Source organism: Bos javanicus, chromosome 6 (genome assembly GCF_032452875.1).
Source record: "Bos javanicus breed banteng chromosome 6, ARS-OSU_banteng_1.0, whole genome shotgun sequence".
Lineage (NCBI taxonomy): Eukaryota > Metazoa > Chordata > Mammalia > Artiodactyla > Bovidae > Bos > Bos javanicus.
The window spans coordinates 88,927,552-88,943,288 of NC_083873.1; the positions used below are offsets into that span (position 1 = coordinate 88,927,552).

General features: G+C 40.4%; 2 protein-coding genes across 6 annotated transcripts in view; one reads left to right on the forward strand and one right to left on the reverse strand.

Annotated features, from left to right (window-relative positions):
• The window catches only part of RASSF6 (Ras association domain family member 6), a 74,933-nt gene that overhangs the window by 19,631 nt on the left and 39,565 nt on the right, over positions 1–15,737 (reverse strand). For all 5 annotated transcript variants that reach the window (XM_061420449.1, XM_061420448.1, XM_061420453.1 and 2 more), the window contains 2 exons: positions 12,530–12,608; positions 8,021–8,160 (listed from right to left, as the gene is read on the reverse strand). In XM_061420449.1, coding sequence (XP_061276433.1) covers positions 8,021–8,160; positions 12,530–12,608 — 219 coding nt within the window. The remainder of the gene's footprint in view (positions 1–8,020; positions 8,161–12,529; positions 12,609–15,737) is intronic.
• LOC133250111 (histone H2B type 1-C/E/F/G/I-like) lies at positions 839–1,281 on the forward strand. Its single transcript, XM_061421234.1, has one exon. It carries the CDS (start codon positions 865–867, stop codon positions 1,243–1,245), a length of 381 nt encoding a protein of 126 aa, XP_061277218.1. The 5' UTR covers positions 839–864; the 3' UTR covers positions 1,246–1,281.

Here is a 15,737-nt window from a genome sequence, read left to right on the forward strand (position 1 = left end):
GATTCTTTTCCATTATAGGTTGTTAGATGATATGAATATAATTCCCTGTGCTATTTGGTAGGTCCTTGTTTATCTATTTTACATGCAATAGTGTGTATCTGTTAATCCCAACTCCTAATTTATCCCTCCCTGCAGTATTCCATTTGGTAGCCATAAGTTTGTTTTATGCATCTGTTTCTGTTCCGGAAATGACTTCACTTGCATCATTTTTAAGATTTCACATGTAAATGATATTTGTGATGTTTGCCTTTGACTTCATGCAGTGTGATATTCTTCAAGTCCATCCATGTTGCTGTAAGTGAAATTATTTCTTTCTTGTTATGGCTGAATAATATTCCATTGTATGTATATATATACTACATCATCTTTATTCATTCGTCAATGGACATTTAGGTTGCTTCCAGGTCTTGGCTATTGTAAATAGTGTTGCTCTGAACACTGGGGTGCATGCATCTTTTCAAATTATTGTTTTCATCTTTTCCAGATATATGCTCAGAAGTGGGATTGCAGGATCATACAGAGGCTCTATTTTTAGTTTTTTAAGGAACCTCCATACTGTCCTCCATAGTGGCTGTACCAATTTACATTCCCACCAGCAGTATAGGAAGGTTCCCTTTTCTAGTTATTCTTTTGATAGACAAAATTATCAATGTATAGAAGATTAATTTAAAAAGGCAGATGTGATTATCATAGAAAGAGTGTTGAAAGGGAAAGTGTTAGTCACTCAGTTGTGTCCGGTTCTTTGAGACCCCCTGCCAGGCTCCTCTGCCTATGGAATTCTCCGGGCGAGAATAGTGGAGTGGGTTAATCATGGGAAAAAAACAGAATAGATTCCATTTATCTTTCTTGTTTTCAGGTTTTAAAATGCCTGAGCCAGCCAAGTCCGCTCCTGCCCCGAAAAAGGGCTCCAAGAAGGCGGTGACCAAGGCCCAGAAGAAAGATGGGAAGACGCGCAAGCGCAGCCGCAAGGAGAGCTATTCTGTGTATGTGTACAAGGTGCTGAAGCAGGTCCACCCGGACACTGGCATCTCGTCCAAGGCCATGGGCATCATGAACTCCTTCGTCAACGACATCTTCGAGCGTATTGCGGGCGAGGCATCGCGCCTGGCGCATTACAACAAGCGCTCGACCATCACCTCCAGGGAGATCCAGACGGCTGTGCGCCTGCTGTTGCCCGGGGAGTTGGCCAAACACGCCGTGTCCGAGGGTACCAAGGCTGTCACCAAGTACACCAGCTCCAAGTAAACTTGCCAAGTAAGCATCTTTACACCTAACCCCAAAGGCTCTTTAAAGAGCCAAAAAAAAAAAAAACCAAAAAAAACAGAATAACAGTGAAAAGAGAAACTAAAAAGTCAAAGCAACCCAATGCTGTCTCCCATGGGGGAAGACGAGAGAGCCCAAGCATGCCAGACCAGTGATGTGGTATAAATTCTTGGTAGTCCTGCCCAACTTGATGCCTGTCCTCACCTTCTCTCAGCTCAGTGATGTCACACAAATGTAGAGGAACAAACATGGCTTAATATAGCCAGTGTTCGGCCCCTTTTCTTCCTTACCATCTTAGCAAAAACAAGCACCTCCACCCCCAAATTACCACCCCCCAGCCTACCCCTTTTCAGCTCTGGACTATGTAATTGGAAGTGTCTCCATATACAGGTGTGCACACGACCAAGCTTGAATGCAGTGACCCAAAGTTTTCCAAAGAAAACTGGTAGAACTTTATGTAACATCAAATAGTTTAAGTTGCCCAAGCACGGGCATGTCAGCCTTATTCCAACCAAGTTTCAGGATATATACCATTAGCAAATTTAAACTGTGGGGAAGTAGTCTCATGAGCTGCAAAATAAAAAGGAAGTCAACATTTGATAGACAAATTGAAGGTGGTCACTTCTCTACCCACATGGTAAGAAAGGAAAAACACTATTGATGTTATTCAAATGGACATCTGTCCAGTTTCTGCTCTTTATGCCATTCTGCCATGACTTGAACAAAGCATGTCAAAGCAGACTTTGGAAAGACATTGAAAACAGAAAGGGAAACCAGTGCCAGCAAACATAACCTCAGTAAGGTTGCTTTTACAAAAAATTTCCAAAACAAAATACTTGGACCAGTTATAGATATCAAAGCACTGCCCACAAAGTGTTTCCATAAAGGATCACAAGTGGTCACAGCTCAAACTGATTTATTTTTAAACTGTTACCACTCCCATTAAGCTGATTCCGTGTGACTCATTTCAAAGATAATGTAAACAAAATAGCTTGATTCTCTCCAAAGGTGAGTTGAAAGAAAAGATTATAGCCCTTCCTGCCGCTGAGTACACAACTTCCACGTCTTTTGTACCCCATCCAACCGCTGGAGATATTAAGTCTGTGAACCTGAGCGAACAGAGGTGTAAGTTCTGCCCGCACAAGTCCAGTATGGGAAAGGGAGCAATAAAAATTCTTAGGCAGTGAGTAGTGATAGTCCATTTCCTTACACAATTTCATTCAAGGCTCAAAATTTAATGGCAACCCACTCCAGTACTCTTGCCTGGAAAATCCCATGGACACAGGAGCCTGGTAGGCTGCAGTCCATGGGGTCACTAAGGGTGGGACACGACTGAATCGACTTCACTTTCACTTTTCACTTTCATGCATTGGAGAAGGAAATGGCAGCCCACTCCAGTGTTCTTGCCTGGAGAATCCCAGGGACGGGGGACCCTGGTGGGCTGCCGTCTATGGGGTCGCACAGAGTCGGACACGACTGAAGCGACTTAGCAGCTTAGCAGCAGCAGCAGCAAAGAAGGCTTTAGCAATACGTGAACCGTGAACTTCCAGATGTTCAAGCTGGTTTTAGAAAAGGCAGAGGAACCAGAGATCAAATTGCCAACATCTGCTGGATCATCAAAAAAGCAAGAGAGTTCCAGAAAAACATCTGCTTCTGTTTTATTGACTATGCCAAAGGCTTTGACTGTGTGGATCAAAGTAAACTGTGGAAAATTCTGAAAGAGATGGGAATACCAGACCACCTGACCTACCTCTTGAGAAACCTATATGCAGGTCAGGAAGCAACAGTTAGAACTGGACATGGAACAACAGAATGGTTCCAAATAGGAAAAGTAGTAGGTCAAGGCTGTATATTATCACCCTGCTTATTTAACTTACATGCAGAGTACATCATGAGAAACGCTGGGCTGCATGAAGCACAAGCTGGAATCAAGACTGCCAGGAGAAATATCAATAACCTCAGATATGCAGATGATACCACTCTGATGGCAGAAAATGAAGAGGAACTAAAGAGCCTCTTGATGAAAGTGAAAGAGGAGAGTAAAAAAGTTGGCTTAAAGCTCAACATTCTGAAAATGAAGATCATGGCATCCGGTCCCATCACTTCATGGGAAATATATGGGGAAACAGTGGGAACAGTGTCAGACTTTATTTTTCTGGGCTCCAAAATCAGTTCAGATGGTGACTGCAGCCATGAAATTAAAAGACACTTACTCCTTGGAAGGAAAGTTATGACCAACCCACACAGTATTAAAAAACAAAGACGTTACTTTGCCAACAAAAGTCCATCTAGTCAAGGCTATGGTTTTTCCTGTGGTCATGTATGGATGTGAGAGTTGGACTGTGAAGAAGGCTGAGCGCCAAAGAATTGATGCTTTTGAACTGTGGTGTTGGAGAAGACTCTTGAGAGTCCCTTGGACTGCAAGGAGATCCAACCAGTCCATCCTAAAGGAGATCAGTCCTGGGTGTTCTTTGGAAGGACTGATGCTGAAGCTGAAACTCCAGTACTCTGGCCACCTCATGTGAAGAGTTGACTCATTGGAAAAGACTCTGTTGCTGGGAGGGATTGGGGGCAGGAGGAGAAGGGGATGACAGAGGATGAGATGGCTGGATGGCATCACCGACTCGATGGACATGAGTCTGAGTGAACTCCGGGAGTTGGTGATGGACAGGGAGGCCTGGCGTGCTGCGACTCATGGGGTTGCAAATAGTAGGACACAACTGAGCTACTGAACTGAACTGAACTGGCCTGAAAGAATGGCAATCAGAGTGAGGGTGTCTAGAACTGAATTGAAACAAAGTATAATACTTTAGGGACTTCCCAGGTGGCGCTAGTGGTAAAGAAAGTGAAAGTGAAGTTGCTCAGTCGTGTCTGAGTCTTTGCAACCCCATGGACTGTAGCCTACCAGGCTTGTCTGTCCATGGGATTATCCAGGCAATAGTACTGCAGTGGATTGCCATTCCTGCCTGCAAATGGAAGAAACTTAAGAGACACAGGTTTGATCCCTGGGTCAGGAAGATCCCCTGGAGGAGGGCATGGCAATGCACTCTAGTATTCTTGCCTGGAGAATCCCATGGACAGAGGAGCCTGGTGGGCTATGGTCCATAGGGTCACAAAGAGTTGGACACAACTGAGTGACTTAGCACTCATGCACACATAATACTTTAGGTGGGACTGCATCCCACTAGGGAACAAGAGGTCAAGGAACAGTTATTCCAAATTGTGCTGCACATTCTGGCTAACTGTTCAGCTGGTTCCCACAAAGGCTTCTTGGATAATTAATCACAATTGAATCAATTGAATCTAATCTTGCTCTTTTGTGGGACAGGAGTGGGGTCATTTTCTGACAATTTTTACTCACCAGAAAAATATGATATCCTGCAAATATGCACTTCAAATATTCTCCCAGTAAGTCTCATTACTGTGGTAAAGAGCAAGCAAAGTTTTCAAGGGTGGTCTTTCTCAACTTGAAACAAAAAGAGATAGATTTTTTTTTTTCTGGTCATGCCACACAGCATATGGGATCTTAGTTCCCCAGCCAGGGATTGAACCATGCCCCCTGCATTGGAAGCTCAGAGTCTTAACCACCAGACTTCCAGGGAAGTCCCTAAAGGAGATAATTTATCTTTGGTTCACAGCATTATTCTGATAAATAACAAAAAAGGCAAATGGATTTTATGGAAGGCAACTCATGAGAATATTAATTTATAATCTTCCATAGAATATTGAAAGGCATTAATATACCTTGTCTACTTGGGCTCTTGAAACTCATTCTCAAGTTCAGGGTTTCTAGGAATAAGTGTTTTGAATTTTAATTCGGAAAATTAAAAAAATATATCTTGGGATACACATTCAAAATCATGATAGCTTAATGTGATAATTTAGGTAGCTTACTGCATTTCCTTGACATCTCCCCATAATGTCTCATACTAATTAACTTTTCATGATTCAACTAATTAAAACACATCGAACAGAGCTGACTGCTCGGAGAACTTTGCAATGAGTTCTTAGGCAATATGAAGAATGATGGCTAATTTTGCCAAATTCATATCTTGTATAGTTTCCTAAAAGTAGGACCCAGGGTAATTTCTACTTTTAAATGATGTTCCTAGTCATTTAGAACCACCAGCCCATTAATCACTTAGTACCTGAAGGTGAAGGATATAGGATTTCATCAGATTGCCTAAGTCTGTGGTTTCCCTTCTGCTGTTTCATAAGTGCTAGACTCTTTGTCCTTTGATAGCTTGGATGGAACACTAATCATAAGTGGTAGATGGAGAGAAAGCTCACACAGCAGAGCAGAAGTATTTAACCACCAGGATTCTGAGGGTTTTATTCAATACTATATTTTGAGTCCCGTCTTTGTGCTGGCTCACTGCTGAGCATGGGGCTAAAGATGAGTAAGGCATGCTCCTTACCCATGAGGAGCTCATAGACTAGAGGGGGAGGCAGGTATATGAAAATTCAATTAACAGTGTGCTCTGAAAGTGACATAGAAAAGTTTTCAGTGCACCTACTACAGATCGAAGGGTCAGAAAAGGCTTTCTGGAGAAAATGTTACCGACCTGAATCTTAAAAGACTGGTGGAAGAGTCTAGCAAGTGGATAATGAGAAGCAGGTAGGCTTCTAGGCAGAGTCAGGGAAGTAAGAGACTACATGACATGTGTAGGCAATTACCAAATGTTCAGAATTATGATAACATTTGAGAAAGGCTGGCAAGGTGCAACTTGTGGGACTTCTGTGTTTCTCCAAGGGAAAAGTAGGGCTTCCCTGAAGGTGATATGGTATCACCTTGGTTATGGCCAAAGGTCAGATTGAGGAAAAGGTCCTGGCTGCTCTCTCTCCATCCTCTGTCCTGCTGGAACTCCCAGCTCATCTAGTTATGCATGGAAAGGTGGATGAAGAGAAGGATTGATATCTCCATGAATATATAAAAGAAAGATGCATTAGAAAGCCAATGATTGAAAATGAAGGTAAAAAGGGAGGGAGGGAAGAAGAAAACAAGATCTATATGTGTGTTAGTTGGTCAGTTGTATCCAACTCTTTGTGACCCCAAAGACTGTAGCCTGCCAGGCTCCTCTGACATGATTTTCTCCAGGCAAGAATACTGGAGTGGGTTGCCATTCCCTTCGCCAGGAGATCTTCCCAACACGGGGATAGAACTTGAGTCCCCTGTATTGCAGGCAAATTCTTTACTGTCTGAGCTACCAGGGAAGTCTAAACATTGTAAAGGATAATGAAAATATCTATAAACTCTACTTATGTCTTCAAGGTACAGTTGAGAGAGTCATTTCCTAGGCAGGTTGATAAGAAGTCTAGGGGTCCCCAAGGAGAGAGGGGTCTAGAATTCTCAAGGAGGAAAAAAGGACAAACTTTTTTTATCCCTCTACATTCTTTAGGATTATGTATCCTGCCTGAGGACAGTCTCTGGATTAAACCTTCTGGCTAATCCTGTTACCTTAAAATGTAAATTATGGGAGTAGGTCTGGTGAGGTCTTTACAACCTCCAGACATTCTTTTGATTCATTGAAGAGTATATAACTCCATTGCTAACACTAGCAAGCGGGTTCTCTTTCTACCCCCTTCTGATGTCTATGTCAGAAGCTTTCTCTATCTCCTTTATACTTTAATAAAACTTTATTACACAAAAGCTCTGAGTGATCAAGCCTTGTCTCTGGCCCCGGATTGAATTCTTCTCCTCCGGAGGCCAAGGATCCCGGCGTCTTCGCATGATTCAGCAACAACCTTTCACAGTCACATAAACCTGCACAGGGAGCTGTTTTGTGCATGTATTGTACTTCACCTGTACTTTGTCCTGATCCTGTTTAACGGGATGCAGCAATCAGATGGAACATAAGTCTCCTTTCCAGAAAGCAGGAAAAGCCCTTTGTTCCATGAAAAGGGGAAATTTAAATTTCATCCTTCTTTTTGCTGATAAGCACAGGGCTAATGAATTACTTTGCCAACAAAGGTCCCTCTAGTCAAGGCCATGGTTTTTCCAGTGGTCATGTATGGATGTGAAAGTTGGACTGTGAAGAAAGCTGAGTGCTGAAGAATTGATGCTTTTGAACTGTGGTGTTGGAGAAGACTCTTGAGAGTCCCTTGGACTGCAAGGAGATCCAACCAGTCCATCCTAAAGGAGATCAGTCCTGGGTGTTCATTGGAAGGACTGATGCTAAAGCTGAAACTCCAGTACTTTGGCCACCTCATGCGAAGAGTTGACTCATTGGAAAAGACTCTGATGCTGGGAGGGATTGGGGGCAGGAGGAGAAGGGGATGATAGAGGATGAGATGGCTGGATGGCATCACTGACTTGATGGACATGAGTCTGAGTGAACTCCGGGAGTTGGTGATGGACAGGGAGGCCTGGTGTGCTGCGATTCATGAGGTCGCAAAGAGTCAGACATGACTGAGTGACTGAACTGAACTGAATGAAATCTTGCCTCTATCTCTTATCTATTCTAGTGAAAGAATGAAGGCTCCCAGAAGAGAAGGACTACAGCAGAGAGATCAAGGGCACAGACTCTGGTGCCCACAGACCTGAGGTCTAGTCCAGCTCTGCTGGATGGTAACTGGGTATCTTGCACAAACTACCTAACCTCTCAGAGTCCTGGTTTCTGAACACCTATGTTCTAGAGTTGCTGGGGGATTAAATGAGATTGGATATAAGCTTCAGAGCTTTCATCTTCAAGAGTGTGCACAAGAAAGATAATTATGATCATTTTCTAAGGAAGTAAAACCATAAAAGCTAGCTCACCTTTTGGAAAAAGCTTCCGGTGACTCCAGCACACTGAAAGAAGGGATTTGTTTCTCATCTTGTATTTTCAGTTGGATAGGCCGTTTTACTCCCCAGAAAATGTCCAACGTTCCTTCAACAATTAGCTTACCATCTTCAGTCTAGGGAAGAAGCCAACCATCTCAAACATTGCTTTTGTATTATTTATAGAAGGTAAATGTTTTAACTGCAGTTGTAGAAATTAAGTCTGTAAGACATCCTGACAGCTAAAAAAAAATTCCCAGGTAGGATTATTTGGCTTTTAAATTTATCTACAGAACAATCATATTTCTGAAACATTCTTTTATTTTTAAAAACAGTGACAACCAGCAAAGTAAGTCATAATGGTGATGACATGCCCACCAGAGGGCACAGTATGCTAAAATGTATTCTGAACTCTTGATTCTTCAATTAAGTGGAAGTTTAATTCTCTAATTCTGTTTAACTTAAAATTAAAGCAATATTAAAGCTGTACTGTGGTAGAAATCTAAATAGCATTGATCAGTTTAGTGGTTGTTTTCTCATTTCTGAAGATGAAAAATTTAACACACACTTATTATACAGAAAAAGTGAAATAATATATGTAAAAAGGTGTAAAATGCTTGACATGATATTTTTGAAAAAATCAATAGCACTTAATCTCTTTTAAGTTGGAAATATAATAAAAGAAGGAAATTCCATGCAAACAAAGAAAAACTAGTAAACGGGATTGAACAATTACTCATTCTCTGAGTGTAAATATTAATATCTAAGCACATTCACAAAGAATGTATTTTCTAATTCATTTCTCTCTTGTATATGCAAAAGTCTCTTATTAAAGTAGAGTTACATTATTATAATAAATTTGAAAAATAGAAACATTTCATCTATTCAGTAACCACTATAATATCCAATAGCTACTTGTTATTATGAAAAATCAATTATTAGAAAACATAAATGACTCAATTCCTATTTGAACGTGTAATGAAGACTCCAGACTGTAGAATCAGATAGCCCTGTATTTGAACTGTGGCTGTGCTACTTCCTAGCTATATGATTTTGGACAAAAGGTCAAACACCTTTAAACCTGGGCTGTTTCTTCTGAAGAATTAAATCATAACAGTCAATCATAGGAGCTGATATTTAAAGTGCTCGGTAAATGTTGTTGCTTATTATTTCTTTGGCTGATAAACCTACTTTGGAGTCACTCCTGAAACAAAGTTTTGCTCTTTTTCCCACTTTTGAGTCCACATTTCAGATTATTGTGAGGTCAGGCATTTATCAGTTCTTAGTATGCTATGTGCTGTGCTTAGTCGCTCAGTTATGTCTGACTCCTTGCAACTCCATGGACTGCAGCCCACCAGGCTTCTCTGTCCGTGGGGATTCTCCAGGCAAGAAGACTGGAGTGGGTTGTAATGCCCTCCTCCATGGGAATGAACCAGGGATCAAACTCAGGTCTTCCCGAATTGCAGGCGGATTCTTTACCTCTGAGCCACCAGGGAAGCCCCAGTTCTTAATAACCAAACACAATTTGCTCTCTGAAATGGCAGTACATGATGCAGGGCCTACATGTGAGTTATTGATGTATGACATCTTTCCTTGGCCTAATTATACTTCCATGAATCCCTTATATCAAAAACTCATAGAATAACTGATCTTCTCAGGTTATCTAATTTTTGCTTTCAGGAAGAAATACTCCAACTATAATCAGACAATGAGGTTTTCTCATATAAGGAATATGAGAATATTTTTTAATTTCAGAAAACATCTCTTTTTAAATTAACTACATAAATTATCCCTGAAGGTTTGGTTGCACGTCTGTAGTCTCATTGCCTCAATTGTTAGGCCTTTTCTCATGTAGATCTACACCGATATCCTTGGTAACCTCAATGATCTTTACATGCCATCTCTAAACTGGTAGCTCTCAATTTTAGATCTCCAGCCCAAACCTTAACCTTTCCCCTAAACTTCAGCTTTCAAACTTGATGTCAAATTTAATATGATCCTAGTTAACTCTTGAAATTTCTCTCTCAACATTTTCCTTTCCCAGCCTTCCCCATCTTGTTAAATATCACTCCCATTCTTCCAGTTGCTCAGATCAACATTGTTACAGTCATCAGTAATCTTTCTTTCATTCTGAACATCTCCAAATCCAATACATTAGCCAATTTGATTAGCTTGACCTTAAAAATATATCCCCGATATGGCTATGCTCACCATGTGCACTACCACAGATCTGGTCTATGCCATTGTCATTGTTTGGCAGATTATTGCAGTAGTGTCTCTGTGGTCTACCTCATTCTTCTTTTGTCCCTCTATGTATTCCTACTAGCTAGAGAGACCCTTTTAAAATGAATCTTTAGATCATATCTCAACACCTTGGGGGCTTCTCATTTCACTTCAAGCACAAGCTAAAGTCTCCACAGTGATCTACAAGCCCCCCCATGCTCTAGCACCCTCTCCTTCTCAGTTCTTTCTCTAGCTTCCTTACTCTCTACCCGTCCATTCTCACGAGGTTCCTGGCACACTGGCTTCCCCGCTGTTCCTCAGTTACACCAGCCAGGACCTTGATTCAGACTGCTGTCTGTATCCAGAATGCATGTCCCATAGACTTCTGCAAGGTTAGCACCCTGATACCTTTCAGTCTTTGGTCAAATGTTCTTCTTTACCCATCCACTTAGATTCCTGAGCCCTCTTCCCTGATTTGCTCTCCTCCACAGCCTATTCACCGTCTAATACACAATTTACTTTTTTGCTTTTTTTCTATCTACTAAAATGTAATGAGCATGAATGCAGGACATTCTCTAGTTTTTTCATTTTTGTCTCTAGCTTTTAGAACAGTGTCTGCTGTGTTGTAAACAATAACTAGTCATTGCATTAATTAATCAGAGACTAAGAAAGCTGATATTATTCCACGCACTGCCCCTTTGAACCATGTCCATCACTACAACTAAGTCAGAGACTTGGAAAATTCTGGATTCTAATTTTATTGTCAGCAAGTAAAGATGAAAAGATTAAGCAGTCTGATATTCTCACTATATACTTTAATTCATGCAGTTTAAAAAATTATGTAAGACACAAGACTTTATTTTAAAAAATCAAATGACTTTTGTAAATTGAGCACCAATTCACAGAATAGAAAGGACATGCCTCAATTCATATGCTTGTCACATCAAAATTCAAAATTTTCCTAAAGGAAACATGGAAACTATTGAATTACAATCTAAAATAATTTCCTTGAAGTTTTAATCTTTTCCTAAAGTTTATATTTTTACAGTTATGCATTTTACTGATCTAAGATATAGGACAATATTGAAATTATTTTAAATTAGGCCATTTAGAAAACTTGGGCCCATTTCTTTATAAAAGAATTAGCTACTTCCTGCTTCTGTAGAAAATTACATTTGGGAGGGGAATTGAAATGTCTGATCAAACTAAATCATTTAGGCTCACTAGTAAAGGCCAAAGAGGCTTATAAATTTCCTTCTGTCCCAAATGCCAAGGGTGGCATAAAGTCAATGCTGTACCATCACATCTGAAAATCTAAACATAGGTAGACAGTTCTAATGTCCCCTAGGACCAGGAAGGTATTGTAAAGATGTGAAGTGAGTCCCATTAGAATACAAGACTGAGTGGGGAGACCTGTAGAGAGTAACGTATTAAAGAAAATCTAAGGTCACTTGATACAGTAGCCTAACCATTGCACCCTTAAAAATGCTTGCTAGATTCAGGGCTTTGGTAAATTATTTGTAAGATAGAGTTCTAATGGAATTGCTGTTCAAAAGATATTCATACTCTGTTTTTAAAGTAGAAAGCAAATATGTCATTAAAGTTACTTTACATGTTTGCCCATTCCAAAAAATACTTAGAAATTTACAGATGTTTCAGGACTAGGATTTTCAGTATAGTCTAAAACTAAAATTATTCCCCTGTTTTCCCCAGACCATTTGTATTATGGACTCCAACTTATCCTGACTTCTCTGTACTTTTACAGAATTTTTTTTTCCCCCCTGTGAATCAATCTTCTTTGGTGGCTCAACTGGTAAAGAATCTGCCTGCAATGCATGAGACCCAGGTTCGATCCTTGGGTCAGGAATATCCTCTGGAGAAGAAAATGGTTTACCCACTCCAGTATTCCTGCCTGGAGAATTCCATGGACAGGGGAGCCTGGTGGGCTACAGTCCATGGGGTCACAAAACAGCATGACTGAATGACTAACACACATACATGTGCCAGAAACCTCCCTGGGTGCTGGCTGGCAATACAGCAGATGCGGCCTACCCTCAGAAAACTTGTAGTTTTGGGGTTTCCCTAGTAGCTCAGCTGGTAAAGAATCCGCCTGCAATGCAGGAGACCCCCAGTTCGATTCCTGGGTCAGGAAGATGCGCTGGAGAAGGATAGATTATCTACTCCAGTATTCTGGCCTGGAGGATTCCATGGACTATAGTCGCAAAGAGTCGGACTGAGCGACTTTCACTTTCAAACTGTATTGCATTTCTTTGACGAGCTTACCTGTCCATATAAAATATGCAGATTTTTCTGGTTCCTATAAAAGAAGTTATAGGTCTTCAGTAAAGAATTAAGTTGTTCCCTGAAAAATAAATTACATTCACTTACACTCAGTCTTAGACTCTTTAATGATAAAAAGCAATAATGATGCTTTCAACTCATAAAGGTATGAGATAGAATGAAATGGTTCAATGGAATCTTTACTATTCTGTCATTTTAATGAAAGTCATTGAAAGCTGAAACCTTCTTAGGACATCACCAAATGTTGAAGGTGTTAATTCATAAATGAATAACTAAAGTAAAACAAACAAAATCTGACCTTTAGATGGTTATTTTCCCTTGGTGAAGATATGTATGAATAATTTCCAAGTTGAATTTGATTTTTTAAAAGTTCTTCAAAATTTTCTGTAATGAAGAAATGACTGGCTGCAAAAGTTTGAATTGAATGTAAAATCTAAAGCAGTGGTTCTCAACCTGTTTAAGTCACAGTATCCTTTGAAACCCTGATGAAAGCTTTGGCTTCCCTATGTGGGGGAAGAAACCTATATATAGACACATAGTTTTGCACACACAATGTGTGCTAATTTATGTGCTGTTTTGAAAGATTTTCTTGATAAACAAGGAGTCATTTTCCACATGGTTTAAATATAGATTCTTTTTATCTGACAGTAACAAACTGACATTTAAAAATATTCTTTGTCTATAACTCTAGAGTAAAAGAGAATTCCCTGGCAGTCCAGTGGTTAGGACTCCAGGCTTTCACTGCTGAGGGCCCAGGTTCAATACCTGGTTGGGGAACTAAGATGCCACAAGCCATGTGACTCAGCCAGAAAAAAAAAACCCCAATTCTGGAGTATATACACCAATATATTTATAGTAGGTAGGTAGGATAGTATAGTAGGTAGGATTTGAGATGACTTTATTATTATTTTTTTTTCTACTGTCATCTCTGTTGTCAAGGTCTTCCTTTCTTTTCTTTTTTTAAATTTTGAGTTAGTTTTATTTTGACAGCTAGCAACTAAAATAAAAATATTTTCATACAAGAAAAATAAATAACCAAAAGATGGAAAATAACTCCAGACAAAGCAGTGAGGAGAGTATTCTGTAGCAGGAGGCAGCCATAAAGTAGATTTTATTTCACATTTCCTTTTTTGTTTTACAACAATTTAATCAACTTAAGTTCATCAACTAGTATGTGCCTGACCTTGTGTTACCCGCTTGGGGGGTGGGGGGTCGGGTGGGCACAGCACCAGTTTAGGAGCCGTCGTTGCTCCCAAGCATCTCACCTTTGTGGCAGGTAGGCTCTGGCAGTGGGAACACTGGTTCCTGCCACACCTCCATCCTTATCTGGGCCACTATGGCTCAAGATGCTTGTCTCATTCACTTCCCCCTCTGGCCTCTGTCAGCCTGTTGGTTTAAGCTACCTTCTCTCATCTGGCTTACGGCAGCAATTTCTTAAAAGCCTCCCTGTGTTTGTTGTCTGTTCTCAACAGCAGGAGTAATTTTAATGTAAAGCCAATAGCCTCTCTCCTTTGCTCAGAACTCTTTAATATTTCTCATCATTACAATATAAGTCAATATCCTTCCAACAACTTCAAAGGCCAGCTTTGATCTGTTTCACGTTACACCTTCCACCTCATTTCTGTTTCTCCTTCACTTACTGCACTCTAGCTGCTGGTCTCCTTGATGTTCCTTGAGTACTCCAGGCACATTCTCACCCCAGAGCCTTTGTACCTGCTGAACTTTTATCCAGAATGACCTCCAGCCTGCTATCACACTGTCCTGCATTCATTTTCTTTAACTATTTCCTCCAAAGTCACCTTCTCAAAGAGTCCTTCCTTATAACCAAATCTGAAAATTTGCCTTCTCCCAACATTCATATCTTGCTTTCCCCTTACTTCTGCCCCTTGGTCACCATCTAATCTTGTATATATTCTACTTATTTATCTAACATTCTATCTCCTCCACTAGACTGTAGCTCCAAGAGAATAAGCCTGTTTTTATATTTTGTTCATGCTATATTTCATGTGCCTGGAAGAGAGCATGGCAAATAGTAAGAACTCAACAAATACTGGTTGAATGAAATGATCAGAAAAAATATTATTCAGAAAATAAAACTAAACATATCAAAGAGTGAAAAGTTCTTTTATATCATCAGTTTTAGGGGGGAGATAGCTCATGATAGTAAATTTTCAGGTATAGTAATTGCTAAAATCCCTTTGATATTTAACATCTGTCTCCCTCTCATAAGAATCCTGGCTCCATGAAGGCAGGGATTTTGGTCTGTTTTACTCATTGCTGTCTTCCCAGTGATTAGAGCATAGCCTTGCTCATGGTAGGCTCTTATGAATACTGATTGACAGAATTCATGTATATTGATTTTTATGTTTGAGATCATATAAACATACTTTACTTTGCCAACAAAGGTCCGTCTAGTCAAGGCTATGGTTTTTCCAGTGGTCATGTATGGATGTGAGAGTTGGACTGTGAAGAAAGCTGAGTGCTGAAGAATTGATGCTTTTGAACTGTGTTGTTGGAGAAGACCCTTAAGAGTCCCTTGGACTGCAAGGAGATCCAACCAGTCCATTCTGAAGGAGATCAGCCCTGGGATTTCTTTGGAAGGAATGATGCTGAAGCTGAAACTCCAGTACTCTGGCCACCTCATGCGAAGAGTTGACTCATTGGAAAAGACTCTGATGCTGGGAGGGATTGGGGGCAGGAGGAGAAGGGGACGACAAGAGGATGAGATGGCTGGATGGCATCACCGACTCAATGGACTTGAGTCTGAACTCCGGGAGTTGGTGATGGACAGGGAGGCCTGACGTGCTGTGATTCATGGGGTTGCAAAGAGTCGGACACGACTGAGTGACTGAACTGAACTGAAACATACTTTCCATTTGACTTTTCTCACTTGTAATTTTTAATGTACCTATTTCCAAGGATCAAGATACTCCACACACATACCACAAAATTTTTCTGCAGAAGTACTTTATGCTACTGTACCATTTCCCAACTGGCTTACTTTAGAATTCTAGTGTTGATGAATATTTCTGTTTTAAATATCACTGAGCACACAAGGGATTTTATTTCATTGAAGCCATTGCTGTGGGATAGTTCCTAAAACCTAACATACTGGTAAAGAGCATGAACACTTTTATAGCTTTCATTATGGTGCCAGGGTCGCATATGGAAATTTCCAGTTCACTTGGGA